Source organism: Trachemys scripta, chromosome 7 (assembly GCF_013100865.1).
Source record: "Trachemys scripta elegans isolate TJP31775 chromosome 7, CAS_Tse_1.0, whole genome shotgun sequence".
Taxonomy (NCBI): domain Eukaryota; kingdom Metazoa; phylum Chordata; order Testudines; family Emydidae; genus Trachemys; species Trachemys scripta.
The window spans coordinates 78044186-78059348 of NC_048304.1; the positions used below are offsets into that span (position 1 = coordinate 78044186).

General features: G+C 39.9%; 1 protein-coding gene across 5 annotated transcripts in view; it reads right to left on the reverse strand.

The window, feature by feature from the left end:
* Positions 1–5522: 5522 nt before the first annotated feature.
* Positions 5523–15163, reverse strand: part of RHOBTB1 (Rho related BTB domain containing 1) — a 74369-nt gene continuing 64728 nt past the window's right edge. For all 5 annotated transcript variants that reach the window (XM_034775332.1, XM_034775334.1, XM_034775333.1 and 2 more), the window contains 4 exons: positions 13064–13214; positions 10636–10724; positions 8356–8461; positions 5523–7800 (listed from right to left, as the gene is read on the reverse strand). In XM_034775332.1, coding sequence (XP_034631223.1) covers positions 7631–7800; positions 8356–8461; positions 10636–10724; positions 13064–13214 — 516 coding nt within the window. In that variant the 3' untranslated portion in view covers positions 5523–7630. The remainder of the gene's footprint in view (positions 7801–8355; positions 8462–10635; positions 10725–13063; positions 13215–15163) is intronic.

Here is a 15163-nt window from a genome sequence, read left to right on the forward strand (position 1 = left end):
ACGCTGCTAAAGTCGACCTAAACCCGTAGTGTAGACCAGGCCTTAGCCTTTAATCTAGTCTCACAATAAAAGCATATCAATTCCTCAATACTAATTTAGAGCCCAATTATCTTTTGCCCCAGGTGCATTAATTCCTATTCAGTTCTCCTTCCTCTTCTTAACCAATTCATTTCCAGAAAACAAAGCAAACCTTGCAATGACTAGAAGAAAAATCTCAGTTCAAATAAACTGTCCATTAAACACAGCAATCAATTTTTGCAGCCTGCCACTAAGCCTATTTATTTTGCATTAACAGTAACCTGAGAAAGGACGGGCATCTGTGAAAACTGTAGCTCTTCAATGACCCAAGTGGTCTGCCAGTGATGAATTCCGGCCAACTCATTTGTGAAAGCTCCAACTTCACTGCCATTCACCAACCAGAATGAAGATGAAATAAAGGAAACTGCAGAAAACTTGATACTTTGGGTGCATGGATGATTGTCAGGGAGCAAGAAGAGGCCCTCAATACTTATTTGTAGATGAAAAGGAATCTTTTCCATCCATCAGGGTGGATGGACTGAGCCAGTAACACTTCTAGCTGTGTGGGAGGAAGTCATGGAGACAGCAAGGAGAAAGAGTTTGAGCAAAGGGAGATGGATCTGCAAAAGAGACTCACAGGTTCTAAAGTCAGAAGGGACCATCATGATACTGTAATCTGACCTTCTGCACATTGCAGGCCACAGAACCTCACCCAACCAATCCGGTAGACTCCTAACCTCTGGTTGAGTTACTGAAGTCCTCAAATCAGGATTTAAAGATGTCAAGTTACAGAGAATCCACCATTTATACTAGGTTAAACCTGCAAGTGCCCTATGCTGCAGAGGAAGGTGAAAAAACCCCAGGGTCTCTGCCAATCTGACCCAGGGGAACACTCTTCCTGACCCCAAATATGGCTATCAGTTATACCCTGAGCATGTGGGCAAGACCCACCAACCAGACACCTGGGAAAGAATTCTCTAGTAACTCAGAACCCTCCCCATCTAGTGTTCCATCTCTGGCCATTAGAGATGTTTGCTGCTAGCAGTCGCAGATTGGCTACATGCCATAGAAGGCATTTCATCATGATTTCTCCTAACTGGTCCCCTTCTATTTATCTCAAATTAGCCTGGTCCATCAGCTTAACCTAAAATGATTCAACATGCCCTTAAATTCCAAGACTTGCAGTCTTCCTTTGTTTCCCTGTCAGCTTCTTAAGAAAATCAGAATGGTCATATTGGGTCAGATCAACAGTTCATCTAGCCCAGTACCCTGTCTTCTGACCCTGCCTGATGCTTCAGAAGCCTTCTCTCTACACAACCCCAGGATTTAGTTCAAATTTTGGCAATGCCACAAGAGGCACAGACACTAGTGGCAAGAAAAAGCCTCCATGACATCAGGCAAGGCAACTCCCATAAGAGGAGTTTGAGAACTAGAGAGTCCATTTCAGTTGCAAAAATGTTCAGGTTGTAATAAAACAAAATAAAGTGGAGGGAGATTTGTAAGACCCCAAACCAAGCAGCTTGAGGCTTATCTCATCAATTGGAGCTGAATAAACATTCATTAGAATAATTCTTCCTTCTCCTTACAGAACCACCTGTCTGAATAGTGGTCATAAAATGTGTGATGTGGTAGAAATTATTTGATCTGCTAATTATCTACAAATTAATATTCTACTCACTTTACAATTAAGAAAGTTTGTGTGAGTGCTGATATAGTTAGTATAGAGATCATTAATACATTTTGCAGGAAAAAGGACATAGGTCTAATTGGAGACCTTATTGGAAATCTAAGGAAACATACTCTTTTAAATACATACTCAACATTTAAATGTTCTTAATAGTCTAGGAGAGATTCACAGTTGAGCATCCATGAGAACGTCCAGATTATATACTTGATAATACACATGTAACAATTTAATTTATCACATATCCACAGATACAGACAATAGAATTTTCAGCTTCAATGGGCTACAGCAGAGATAATTAGAATTCTTAACACTAATACCTGTAACACCATGTAATCTGCACTAAATGGCCATAACAGCTTCAAAAAATTAATCCCCCAAGGGAATACAAAATTCATTTTTTTGTTGGTTTTTGTTTAGTTAGAGGTAAGAAAGTCAGCCAAAGAATAAAATCTTCTCTTGTGGGCATCATCAGCTACTTTCTTATTCAGAAACTTCAGAACAGCAGAAAGCAGAGGAGGAGGAGAAAACTACATCAGTATTTCTCCAAAGTGGATGGTCAGACCAGTAGAATAAAGTGGTGCTAAATCCTGGCCCCTGTGTGTAATTGCTGAAGCATGCCACTGCAATCTGGAGGGGGAGAGTTCTATTCCACAACTTTAGGAAGCAGAAGCCGGGTTTATTGTCTTTACATTGTTGTTCCACACACTTACTACCATCATCCATGTCTTTGTAATTTCAAGGTTGGACTGTTGTGCAATGTGCTGTTTGTGGGGCTACGCAATGACAAGAAAACGGTGCTCTGGGACCTGCACTGTTTACCACTGAGTTTCCAAATAGATTTTAAAAGTGTCTTTTTTTTGTTCTGTTTATAGAGTACCTACTGCAATGGGGTCCTGGTCCATGACTGGGGTTCCTAGGTGCAACGGTAATACACAAATAATAAGGCTAGATCCCCCTCCATAGAACAGAGAAGGGACAGCCAGCAGGGAATTTGCTATCAGGATCCTGGGGCTCTGGACTGCCTTTCTGATCTTGGTTCAAAATAGCCCAAATTTATGAACTTTCATGTTAGAGGGCCCATTTAGTCCACCAGGCCTTTAAAGAGAGCTATGGGAGATTGAAGTAGTATGGAGTTGTCATTTGTATTCAGAGCTGCTGCATGGCAGGAGGGTGAGCTGGTTGAACAGTGTATCTGGCATTGTCATTTCAACTGGCAGCGCACTCAGAACCTGTGCATGGAGCTTTTTATTGTTCAAAATAATTTCACCTGTATCACGTAGGATGATAGCCACATGGTCTTTCTACAAAAGCAACTGAAATGCTACTCTATATCAAGGAAATAGCAAGTTTTCTATTGCAAACCAAAGTAACTTCTTTCCCTGCATCTCAGGGAAAGATTGAGATTTGTCAGTTTGACTTTCTACACAGCTTTACAGTCCTTGGGTTCATTGACAATCTCTTGCATCTTCTGATGTTCACATTTTCTTCTTAGCCTCCTGTAGTATGGATCCAAGGTCTTTCAGATTTCTTCCAGAATATAAGGTATTATGGAAGCAATAAGTAGTGAGTGGACTGAAGTGCAGGTATTAATATGTCAGAGCCTCCACCATTGTGGTTTCCAGTGCAAAGTGATCTGTGACATGAGCTATGTGCTCTTAGCTGAAGACAAAGGCACATATAGTGAATTATATCACTACAGAACCTGACTATTGCTGGTACAACCCTGTCTCTCATCCTGGATGCCATACACAGACTAAACTTCTGTTAACAGATTTCAGTCACTGTGAACAGATTGTAATGTGTTAATGCTGTTCTTGGAATCTTAAAGCCAAAACGATTGGGCATGATCAATTTCAATGGGAATTGTGTCTGTATGAGGACTGGACCCATTAAAACAATGAAAATTACCAAATCATTTTTAGTAAGTGAAAAAAGTCAAGCAAGAGCCATGAGTGATATGAAGCCATTGTTAATGTAATCTCATTACACAGGACATATACATTGCAACCCACAGGAAATAAACATTGACCATTCACTTATGAAGTTGAAATATGGGCAGACAGCATAGGTCTGAGGCCTGCTCTTTCATCTGAAAGCAAGGCAGCAACTTCCTCAGGAGCCCCTGGTTTCTAAGGCATCCTGAGAGGACCTGAAGTATTCATCATCATAGAGTTTAGGCAATAAAGCAGACATAATTCAGCTGGTATATTGCTACTTAATGCTATGAGCTGGAAGGAGGAAGAGCTGACTTACAGGCCAAGATTTTGCAAGCGCTCTCAGTCTAACTGCACAACAAATGAGAAATGCGCATTTTACAAACTGTATGGTCTCTAGGACGTGTTGTTTCTCATTCAGAAGGAAACACAAAACCGTAACACATTGGTAACTTGTTTGAACACTATGGTAAGCAAGGCTGTGCCTGTTTTCTCCTCTTTTATACCGCAGGCCCCTCCCCCCACGTTAAGATCAAGTTTTCGATCAGCCATGCTACTTAAATCAAACAATAAGAATGGGAGCCCAGATTACTCTCCCCTCCAATGTAACCTTTATAGTACATCTACATATTTAATATGCTGTCAGCTGCCTTTATTAACATGGACCCTGATCCAATGCCCATTAAAGTCAATGGGGCTCTAAATTTAATAGACATGGCGGATTAGGTCCGCAAGAAACAAAGGAAATAAAGTAGAGTTGTAGCTGTGGCACTGTAGTCTAGTTCATCCTATGTCTTAGTAATAGATCTTCTTCACAAAGGGCCAACTGCTCACATTGAAGCAGTAACGAAACTCATATTGACCGCAGTGGGAGCAGGACTAGTTCCAAAGTGCTGATTTCTGAGTCACGACGAGTCTTCTCAAAATTATTTCTATATTTTACAACACTAATAGGTAAGCCCCTTTCTGTTTTATGGTGCGTACACCCAGATTATTTACAACAGTAGCATACTTTAGTGGTTTTGTCCACACACTACTGTTTAAGCATAATCAGAGTGGCATTGTTTCTGTTGCTACTTTATTCTTCTCTTACTGACTATGTTACCTAAATTCTAATTTCAAATTCATGGGAAAAAAATCTTGCTTCATTCATCAAATTATGATATGTAGTATTCATAAATTAGCACTTTAACTAAGAACATTGAGCGCTGAAAGTGATTATTTTCAGTGCCCTTGGTATTGTCTAATAGCTTTAAACAAAACAAGAACAAGGCACTCTTCACTCATCATCTTGCAAGTTCTCTAAAAAAAAATGTAACTTTTTAGCTTTGTCAATTTAACTGCATAGATCTATCAAGAGGAATTGTTGCTACAAGTTCACTAACTTGTAATTAGAGGTTTTGCTTGTTGAAGAATATCTGCTAGTGGAAACCAGCTAAAGAAAAGTAGTCAATTTAGCAAGCTCATAGTATACATAATAAAAACAAAACAAAACAAAACGCCAACCAACCAAAATCCCTACAAGAACTCCTGGTGTCTCTTCCTGTTTTCTGTCACGTAGAGTTTGCTTCTCATTGCACGGGTGACAGCCTGGTGATTATGTATTAGGAACAGTGTGAAAAAGTGACACTGTTTGTTTTGGTTTGTAGCTTTATATTAAGTGACAAGCACCTACCATATTCTTTTCTCCAATCAATAAATACAAATGCAAGTGGCTCTCCTATAACATTCTGAACTGTAAGTTTTGATATGCCATGTGATCACAAATTCAATAGACTATTTTGTTAAACATATTTTACTACTATTGAATGTTGACAAACACCATAAAAAAGTGAAGCACTTTATACAATATTTAGAAAGCTGATTCAAAGAACTGGGAGACATTTTATAACTAAACAGTTTTATTGACTTTTTTTTTTCAAAATAAAAAACACAAATAACCACCAAGATTAAAGGCCATAGACAGCATTAACCAAATGAACCAGCCACTTGGTTATAGTAGCTGATAACTAATACAACTGGATATTATTGCATATACCCCCAGGTTCGTTTATCTATCCATTACAGTTTGGCAAAATTACAATCATACAGTAGCTTTGGTTATGTAAAACCTAGTAGCAATACTTATTAAACATGATCTGTTAACATTTTATGACTGAACAAATGTTAATTCCATCCCAGTCTTGATATTTATTCTCTCATTTTTTCATCCCTTCCAAATTTACAATACTACTGGCCAGGAATTAATGCGGATACACTTGCAGCCATCCTTTCTCTATAGCCCTTCTTTATCACTGTACAGTGATAAATCTTGTAGGTGATGGAGTCTGTCACCTGTTTTCTTTACAGGAGTCTCTTCAGCACCCATGCTAAGCAGCTTCTACCACCCTAGGGCGGCATCTCCCAAGAACAAGCTCTGACTTGAAGCTGAGTATTTGGAAGTGTGTATGGCTTTCAGTCTGAAACCTTTCCTGACTCTCAGCACTGGGGTTTGAACTTACTGCCTTGTCTATGAATACAGGAAAAATAAAAATAAAAAGCTTTTCACATTAGTATGCTGAGCTGCCTGCAGAAAACAGCATTAACAAAACTGATAACATAATACTACCTCAATTACAGAAATGTGCCTGAGACACTTCATAGGCCTGCATATGCTTTATAGTATAATTTTAGAAGTGTTGTAGTTTGGTCTTTTCAAAGCAACCCCAGCCTTATATTTTTCTAATGCAACACTGTAAGTTCAGAGTGACAGTCATTAGAAAATCATAAACCCAAAGGAAATTTCAAAACACTGGATTTTTTTCCCCCTCCTACTATTTAAACAATGCGGAGATTTTTATTCACTGAGCCTGCAGTTTTGTGCTTTCTTGAAATATCTGCTTCCAGAAGGAATGTAATCTAATTTAAAATATGATTCTTCATTTGCAAGATGCTACAGCAACAATAGAGGAATGTATCTACTTGTTTGTGCAGCCTTTCATTTGCATAACTCCTGTAGAAGCAAAAAGGAGTTTTGAAAGAGGAATGACTGCAGAATTAGGCTCTCAAAGAGTAACCAACTATAATACAGTAATTCCAAGACTACCAGCATATCTGCTTTTTGTGTTCAGATCCATACTGAGTTTGCCCTGGATAAAGATTTAAATTAATAAGCCCTTCTAATGATTTTAAAATTATCCTCTTCAATCTAGACCTTTAAAACCTCTGAATACTTAGAATCACTAGATTTCACATGGCCCATATAATCATAATTATATGCACTTACATGGCAAATATTAGAAATACATGTTCCTGCAGTTGAACAGGTAATCATACTGCCTATTATTCAGTTGAACAAAGATTAAATGCTCTATAACTTGCAGTTATTTGATCTTATTATAATCCTTTACTTTAGAAAGAAGAAATAACCATCTAATTATGTTATGAGTGCATGGAACGTAGGGACAAAAACTGGTTGCCTAGTAGAAGCTGATGATTACTATGATGATAATTTTCACGGGGTACTTTTAAGCTGGTCACTTAAGACAGAAGGTTATCTGTTAAGAAGGGGTGTTAGTTTATATTTCGCTGTACTCACATAAGAAAAATAGTTAAAATCTAATTACAAAGCTGCTATGTGGTTATTTTGTGGTCTGTGAAATAAAGTTATACCCAGAATTTTTATTTAAACAAAATACACAAGACAGTATAAAAATATTTCCCAATTTAGAGTTTGAAACATTAATGCTGGATTTGTTTTGGTATAAAAAGAGATGTAATAATGGTAGATGTTTATTTTGCTTACTAACGAAAAATGCACACATCAGTTTAAGGAACTATTCCAGGCTCACTATAGCTGAGCTTGTGCTTTTGACCCTAACAATGATAAATGCAAAACATGGAATAAAATCAGTGCCGGGAACCTGAACTACATCTTATTTCTAACCGTAAGACTAATTTTAGAGCAGTGTTATAATTACACCATTGTAGTGTTTACATGTATTTGCTTTGCTCAGGCAACTATAGCAGAGGAATTCCAGAAGCACCACTTCCGTTTTGAATGATGTTTATTCAGTGCAATATCTTCCTTTTCTCTTTCCTTTTTAACACGCTGGTAGTGATCTTCTTCCTTTAAGTACCATACAGGAGGCCAGCGATGTCTCTCAAAATATTCCTGATTATCTGATTTAAAACAAAAAAAAGTAATAAGATACTTAGATACTAAAACTGGGACACAAATAAAGTAGGACATGCAAGACATTTATTTACCTTGGTTAACTCACTATCCTTTCTGTGCCTCAGTTTAACTACCAGCAAAATGGACATAAGGATACTCACCTGTCTCAGTGCAATGCTGTTATGGATTAACTAAATGTTTGTAAAGTGCTCAGAGGCTCAGATGAAAGCAGCTTAAGCACAGCACACTGTTTATTGTTCTATGACAGAAGAATGTAAAATACATTCAGACACCAAATATATTTTTTGAGGCGAAGCATAGGGAGACATTCATGCCATTCTTAGTGCAGTTGATAGGAGTTATATACTTAAGTCTGGTCCATGAGGCAGAAGGAGGATTCTAACTCTTTAGTTATCTGATCAGAAGAACTCAAGATGGAGACAATACTAGGTTTCCATAATAGTTTAGTGGAGCTAATTCACTTGTTCATGTTCAAAGGACAGAAAGAAAAAAGAATACAGATCAGGAAAAGATGGGGGGAAAGTTGAAGATGGTCTTACCTGGAGACTTAGCTTTTATTTCTTTACGGAATTTGGAGCAAACATTGTTGTAATTGGTGCAGATGTAGTGCAAGCACCACGCTGCCAGCTGATTAGCATTGTGAAACTACAAGCAAAGACAGTCAGTTTACATTTCCTGATACTACTGGTCATCTTGCACAAAAGCTACAAGTTAAGGCAAGCGTGATCCCTAAATGACTCTATCCTGCCATGCTCTCAGCATTGGGGATTATTGCATAATACTCAGCAGAGACTGAGCAGCTGCTCAGAGGATGCTTCTAGCTGCACCATTTGGATTTAGAGTTATTGTTCCTTTTACACAAAAATCCACTGGCGCACTCAGTGGTCAAAATGGGATTGTCAGTGAGAGTAGCTGAGTTAGGGTTCTAACACTTTCTGCAATGTGCTGAGCACCTTCTGAGAGATGTGAACAGCTTCAACTTTATTTCACTTCAGTGGGAGTTTAAGGCCCTTAGCATCTGGCAGGAGGCACTCAGTATCTCATAGGATTGGGCTCTAACTGTGATCCTATGCACTTAAACCTAGGTTTGCAGCAGCCATCAAGTTACTACAAATCTTACCCTGTAGTAAGTAACTCCCCAGAGAAGTGTTCTCAATGATAGAACTTAAGGCACTGTTGTGAAAGCACAGTACAAAGCCTGGAACAGGCAGTCTGCTCATAAGAAAGTAGAGCTATAATATGAGTCAGATTGGTAAAGCATGTGCATCTATTTGGCATTCTGATTGCCTGTTTAAAACCTTAACAGGTCATAAACACTTCACATTGTTGTATGGCACAGGATGCATATCAAATCATAACAGGATTTAAATTTATGACTTCTGTCATTACCCAACCACCAACCCAACAACCCCCATAGTTTAGCAGAACTAGCATTCTTTTCTCGGAAGAGATTCAGAACTGGGTTAGTAAGAGTGTCATGAGTCCAGACAGAGCTGAAAGCAGATGACGGGACGCTTGCAGTGGCCAGTAGGCACTACATGCCAGTCATGAAAGCAAGGGTCTAATAGCACAGGTAGAAGCCCGACCTAGTCATTAGGGTGTTTTGAAGAATCATTTGTGGACTGTAATACTTTTTTCTAACTTTGGCTGGATGGTGTTGGTGGCCTGTGATATACAGGAGGTTAGCCTTCGGGCCTTAAACTCTATAACTCAATTTCTGATATAACAAGCAAAGTATCTTTTACTACCGCATCCCTGAAGAAACCATATTGCAACACTCCTTTAGGAAAACACAGTCACATATTTAGAAATGAAGTCAACTTTGGACTCTGTCTCTCAGGATCTCTGGAGCTCAGGCAGAGAAATGATGTGCTTGAATGTAATGTAGCATGATGGGCAATTCGCTCAGAGTCACAAAGGAATGGCTCGGTGTTGCAGAGATGTCCCCCTTGAGGGTGGCCACTTAGGCCATGTCTACAACTGCACTTCCGTCGTTAAAACTTTTGTCGCTCAGGGGTGTGAAAAAAACATCCCTCTGAATGACAAAAGTTTTGACGACGAAAAGTGCTGGTGTGGACAGTGCTTCATCGGTGGGAGATGATCTCCCGCTGACAAAGCTACCGCTCCTCATTGGAGGTGGTTTTATTTTGTCACCGGCAGAGCTTTCTCCTGCTGACAAACAGCAGCTACACTGCGCATGTTACAATGGTGCGACTGCAGCGGCACGGCCGCACCGCTGTAAGGTGCGCAGTGTAGACATAGCCTAACTCTGCCCTCCCAATGCAGGACAGGTACTACATTCATAACAACCTAATGGAGAAAGATTTAGGGGGCATATAGGCATAAAATGGTGACACTCACTGAGAATGCCTGAGAGTGAGAAAGCGAGAGAGCTTTACTTCATGGGATTTCAGGGCATGAGACACAAGGCTGGAGACACTAAGCTCTGCCACCTTACATGGGCTTCCCCACAAGTAAAAACTGAAATATGTATTTGATAAACACAAAACTAAGCCTCAATATATAGAGCCTGATTTCTCAACCGATGTGGAGAAGGTAAATCTGTTCTTCACAGGACATTAAACATTTTAAAAGATACAGTGTTATTATCACAGCAATTAAGTTTTAAAAATTAAGATGCCGAGAAGCCTGAGTACAGCACGATAACTGTGGTCCCTCAATTCTTTTCAGTGGAAACAGGGGGTCCTTTGTTTGAAAGGCTTTATTTGTGCAGATATAATGCTCAACACCATCATTTTTCAGAGTACTGCAATTGGGCAGAATGCCTTTAAAAAGGTTAAAAATCAGTCACTACTAACCTGGGCCAATTCCAAATAGGAGAGTACTTCACCATCTATGCCAATGCCATTCCCTGAGGCTTTAGTCAGCTCCTGCACAGCATGCTGCTCTGTTAAAGTAGAAAACTAATAGCTGACACTGTAAAAATACGTATTTCAGGGTAACATTATTTATAAATGCAGTTCATTTAGGGAACCAAGAGCCAAAGAATTTGTGTGTTAGCATGAAAGAGAAATACAGCAACTACTGCACCAGCAGCAGATCTATTCGGACTTCTGATCAGAGTCAGAGCTGGCGTAAACAGATGCAGCTCCATTGTGGTCTCTGGAGTTGCCCTCATCTATCTAGGAGTAGATCCCCAGTCAACAGAGCTAGGACAGTTTACACTAGCTGAGGATTTGCCCCCTAAGTGTAAATATGTCCTTTTGTACACACAGATCTTGCATGTGCTTATGTTTATGCAATAATCATGCCTGATTCCCTAGTAGTTAGAACCTTTGGATTCCCTATAAAGGATACCTCTGAGTAAGTGCTGTTCCCAACCTGCTCTAGAACAGAGTCCAGGTACTACGCAGAATCAAAACCTCACCCCCCCCCCCCCACTGTTATGGTTTGGCTCTATTCATGAAGAAATTAATAATGACAGCAATGTTCACTTTGAGTCTTCTCAGGAGTGGCTGCTCCTATGGTTCCCCCCTTAGGAATGCTCAGTCTCCAGAATACACCCTCTCTCCTCAGAGAGCCACCCCTGGTTTCTTGTATCTAGGTGAGGTAAGCCACCTGCCTCGGTAAGTCAGCAGAACCCACTTACCCCTTTCCCAGAAGGATCAACATCTGATAATAGGATGGAGTGTGTGCCAGGATGACTGGCTCCTCTGATAGGTATCGGGGTCCAGTGCACCATTACCTGCTGCCCAGCTGGGATTAATGAGAGGTACCTTGGCTTTATAAAAAGGTGTGGGTACAGCTGCAGGTGGTTCTTGGCAAATGCCTGCAGACACTGCAGGGAGTAAGAAGGCTCCTTCTGGCCCTGAATTAGCAGGGGAAAGGCCTGTAGAAAAGGCCAAACTCCAGGCAAGAGGTGCTGGGAGAGCAGGAAGACAGACCCTTAGGAGGAGGGGGTATGCCCAGCTTGGGTCTGGGTTGAAAGAAAGGAACTTTAAGGAGAGGACTGACCCTCGGGGGGTGGGACTGGGTGCTGATGAAACTGGGTTGATGACTTTGTAAGTTTGAATTCTGTTTTGAAAGACTTTGTGCAGGACTTAATAAATGAGACCCCAGAAGGGGGAGTGGTTTGAATATCTCAACAATGTCGACTTCTAAAAGGAGCCTGAGTGAACAGGGAACTAAGACAGGCCTCATCAGAGCCACACTTGGCCAGAAGGGGGTGCAACAGAGCAAGCATTCCTTCTGACAGAATGTTAGAGACAACCACAGCTGGCCTGATTCAACTCCATTGTGTGCAATCATAGCAACAGGACAAAAAGTAGCCTTTGAATTCACAATAAATATTTCACTAAATGAGACAGAATAAGATGTTCTTACCATTAAAAGCACATTTGTTCCACAAATGTTGAGAAGGATATCTATATAAGGCCACACAAAAATTTTGGTAGGAGCAGGGCCTCAGTTAGTTCCGTAATGCTGTCAACAATTGAATGTCTTGTTGCACAACTTAAAGCTACCTGAGGGCTTGGGTACATGACACTCAAGGAAATGACTAAAATTCTTCTTGAGAATTTGTTCAACTTGGTCTTCCCATCTCTCAGAATCTCCACCCTCTTTTGGTATGATGCTACGAAACAGAAAAAAAATCACTATCTAGAAGTTTGGTGCATGTGGATTTAGTATTAAAGTATCCCATGCTGCCGTTTTGGTCTAACTTAAAGATGAAAAAGTTGATTTTCTTGAAATTATGCATGTAGAGCACCCATATCTACAGCAGAATAACTAACTGACTCTAGTTTGGGCAGTAAAAATAGATCTGGACAGCACTCTACAAAGAGTTTGAATCAGATCAATTTTAAATTGGCTCAGTTATTATGCTCTCTAAATGGATTTTATCATGGAAAGCCTAGTTCATTATAATGGAAAGCTTAGTGTCCCTACTGTTTTGCTGTAAGTTAAGAATAATAGAATGGACATTATGAATTGCAGACATTATATTAATGCTGAAGAGAAGGTTTCATTTCCTATTTCTGAAGTATGGAACATTTTAAAAGGACTGCATTAATTTAGCACAAGTCCTAGAGAGTGGAAAGAAAAAGACAAGTACATTTTTTAAAAGTGAAAATACCATATTGTAATACAATTTGGCTTTATATAAAGGAATGGCATTTCTTTCCCTCAGCATTCATGGCAAAAAATATTGTATATGTTCAAAAATCACTAAGAAGTAATACAGCAGTCCATGAAGGCATTGCACCTGCAAAGAGTCAGAATCCTTACCTGCCAGTGCAACCAAGTGTGGGAGGCAAAATCTGTTTGCCAGTGCAATTAATTCAAGCATGTCCAGCTCCTGACTCGATGATAATTGCTTGGTATACAAATAATCCAGAACTGCCTGCATAGAAGTCTTGTTTATGTTGGGAAGAACAACCTGGAAAAAGGTATTTTAAAAAATGTTCTCTAGTGAAAGATAGGTAGTCAAGCACTTAGCGCATACAGGCCATATGCTTCCTCTCCCACCTTGCTATCCTTTTCCCTGCTGTCATGTTTTAGAAATATAGTAAAATATTAGAGAGACTCCACATTAAATTTAAAGCTCAAGAGCTTTCAACAAATCTGTCAGATTCTAGTTATGTATGTACATGAAGTCAGATCCTCAGCCAGTTTAAATGTATGCAGCTCCACCAAAGTTAATGTAAGTTGCACCAGCAGATCATCTGGGCCACACCTTTAAAAAGTGGGACTGTTTGATGTCAGAGCAGTTACCAGTAAAACTCAATGGATGGTATGGTAATATTTCATGGCTATCAATAAAGCAACCACTTTTTCTTTATAAACAGTGTAGCTGTCACTGCTGTTTTGAATACTGTCTGGAATATTAGAGTTGTTTCTTACTTGTATAGACTCAAGTGTTCAGGAGCAGTCAGTGGGTTATTGCCAAATAAGTCCCAGAGCTGCATCCCCATAGTCCATTGTGAAAACATATACACCTTGAATAATGAAGCCTAACTCCCTATGATGCACAATCTTTTCAATAGCAACCAGATAATGGCACTAAGAAAAGAAATGCCAATGCTTTGGGCAGGGATATTTTGGAGAACATGCAGTAAGACAACTAACAGATAGAAAAATCATTAGAATAAAAAATAGTTACAAACAGGGATTAATGTACTTCAGTCTGACTAATCAGAAGTGATCCTGGCTTATGGTTATATTTGTATCATCAACACTGGTTAAAGCTTTCTATTTTCCTATCCAAAGTCACATATACCAAGGCACTCCATAAAAACTCAAATATTGGTTAGCCTAAAGGATGGAGAAAAATACACAGAAGCCTTGTGAGCAGGTTGTTCCTTTATGGCTTTGGACCACTAGTCAGTATTAGCTAATTGGTGCTCCTAATATAAATACTATTGAGCTAAAAACAATTCAGAAAATTATCTTCTACTGCTAATTATTTTTCAATAGCTAGCAGTACTACTTTTTCTACAGGGATTGCTTTCGATAGCTCTCATTTGCATCTCCATTGCTATTAACACTTTCAGTTAATTAGTAATGAATGAAAGCGGAGAACAGCAAGGCTATGGCTAATGCAATACTGATGAATGTAGCCATAGCAGGTGTCAAAAAGGAAGAAAGCCCAACTCCTCCCCAATTAACATAAACATAGGCTGGAATTTTTAAGGGGTTTAAGTGATTTGGGTGCCCAATTCCCTATCAAATCAATGGGAGTTGGATGCCTAATTCCCTTCCTCTCCTTTAAAAAATCCCAGCAGTACACTTAAACAGGCATTGACAATTGTGTTCAGGGCCGTCCACAGGATTCAGGGGGCCTGGGGCAAAGCGGGGGAGCTGCGGCGCTTGTACTCACCCGGCAGTGGTCCGGGTCTTCGGCAGCATTTTGGCGGCGGGGGCCCTTCAGTCGCTCTGCGTCTTCGGTAGCACTGAAGGACCCCCCACCGCCGAAATGCTGCTGAAGACCCGGACTGCCGCTGGGCCAGGGCTTGCGGGGCCCGAGGCCTGGGGCAAATTGCCCCACTTGCCCCCCCCCGGGCGGCCCTGATTGTGTTTACTATTTCAACCTTTGTTAGTAATGGCATACAAACCTCACATAAAAGGGACTAAGATAAATTATAGAATAGGGCAATGATTTTCACAAAATGACTAGTGATTTTGGGCACCTCAGTTTTTAAGAGCTCCACTTGCAACACTTTAAGGGATCTGGTTTTCAAAAGGTGAGTGATGAGCATTTTCTGAAATTCAGGTACCTTTAAGGGTGTCTTAAGTTAGGCAACCGAAATGACACACACAAAAAAATCACTAGGATCTGAGAAAATACCTGGAAAATATTAGTCCATGATTTTTTTTTTTAAAGTAGCA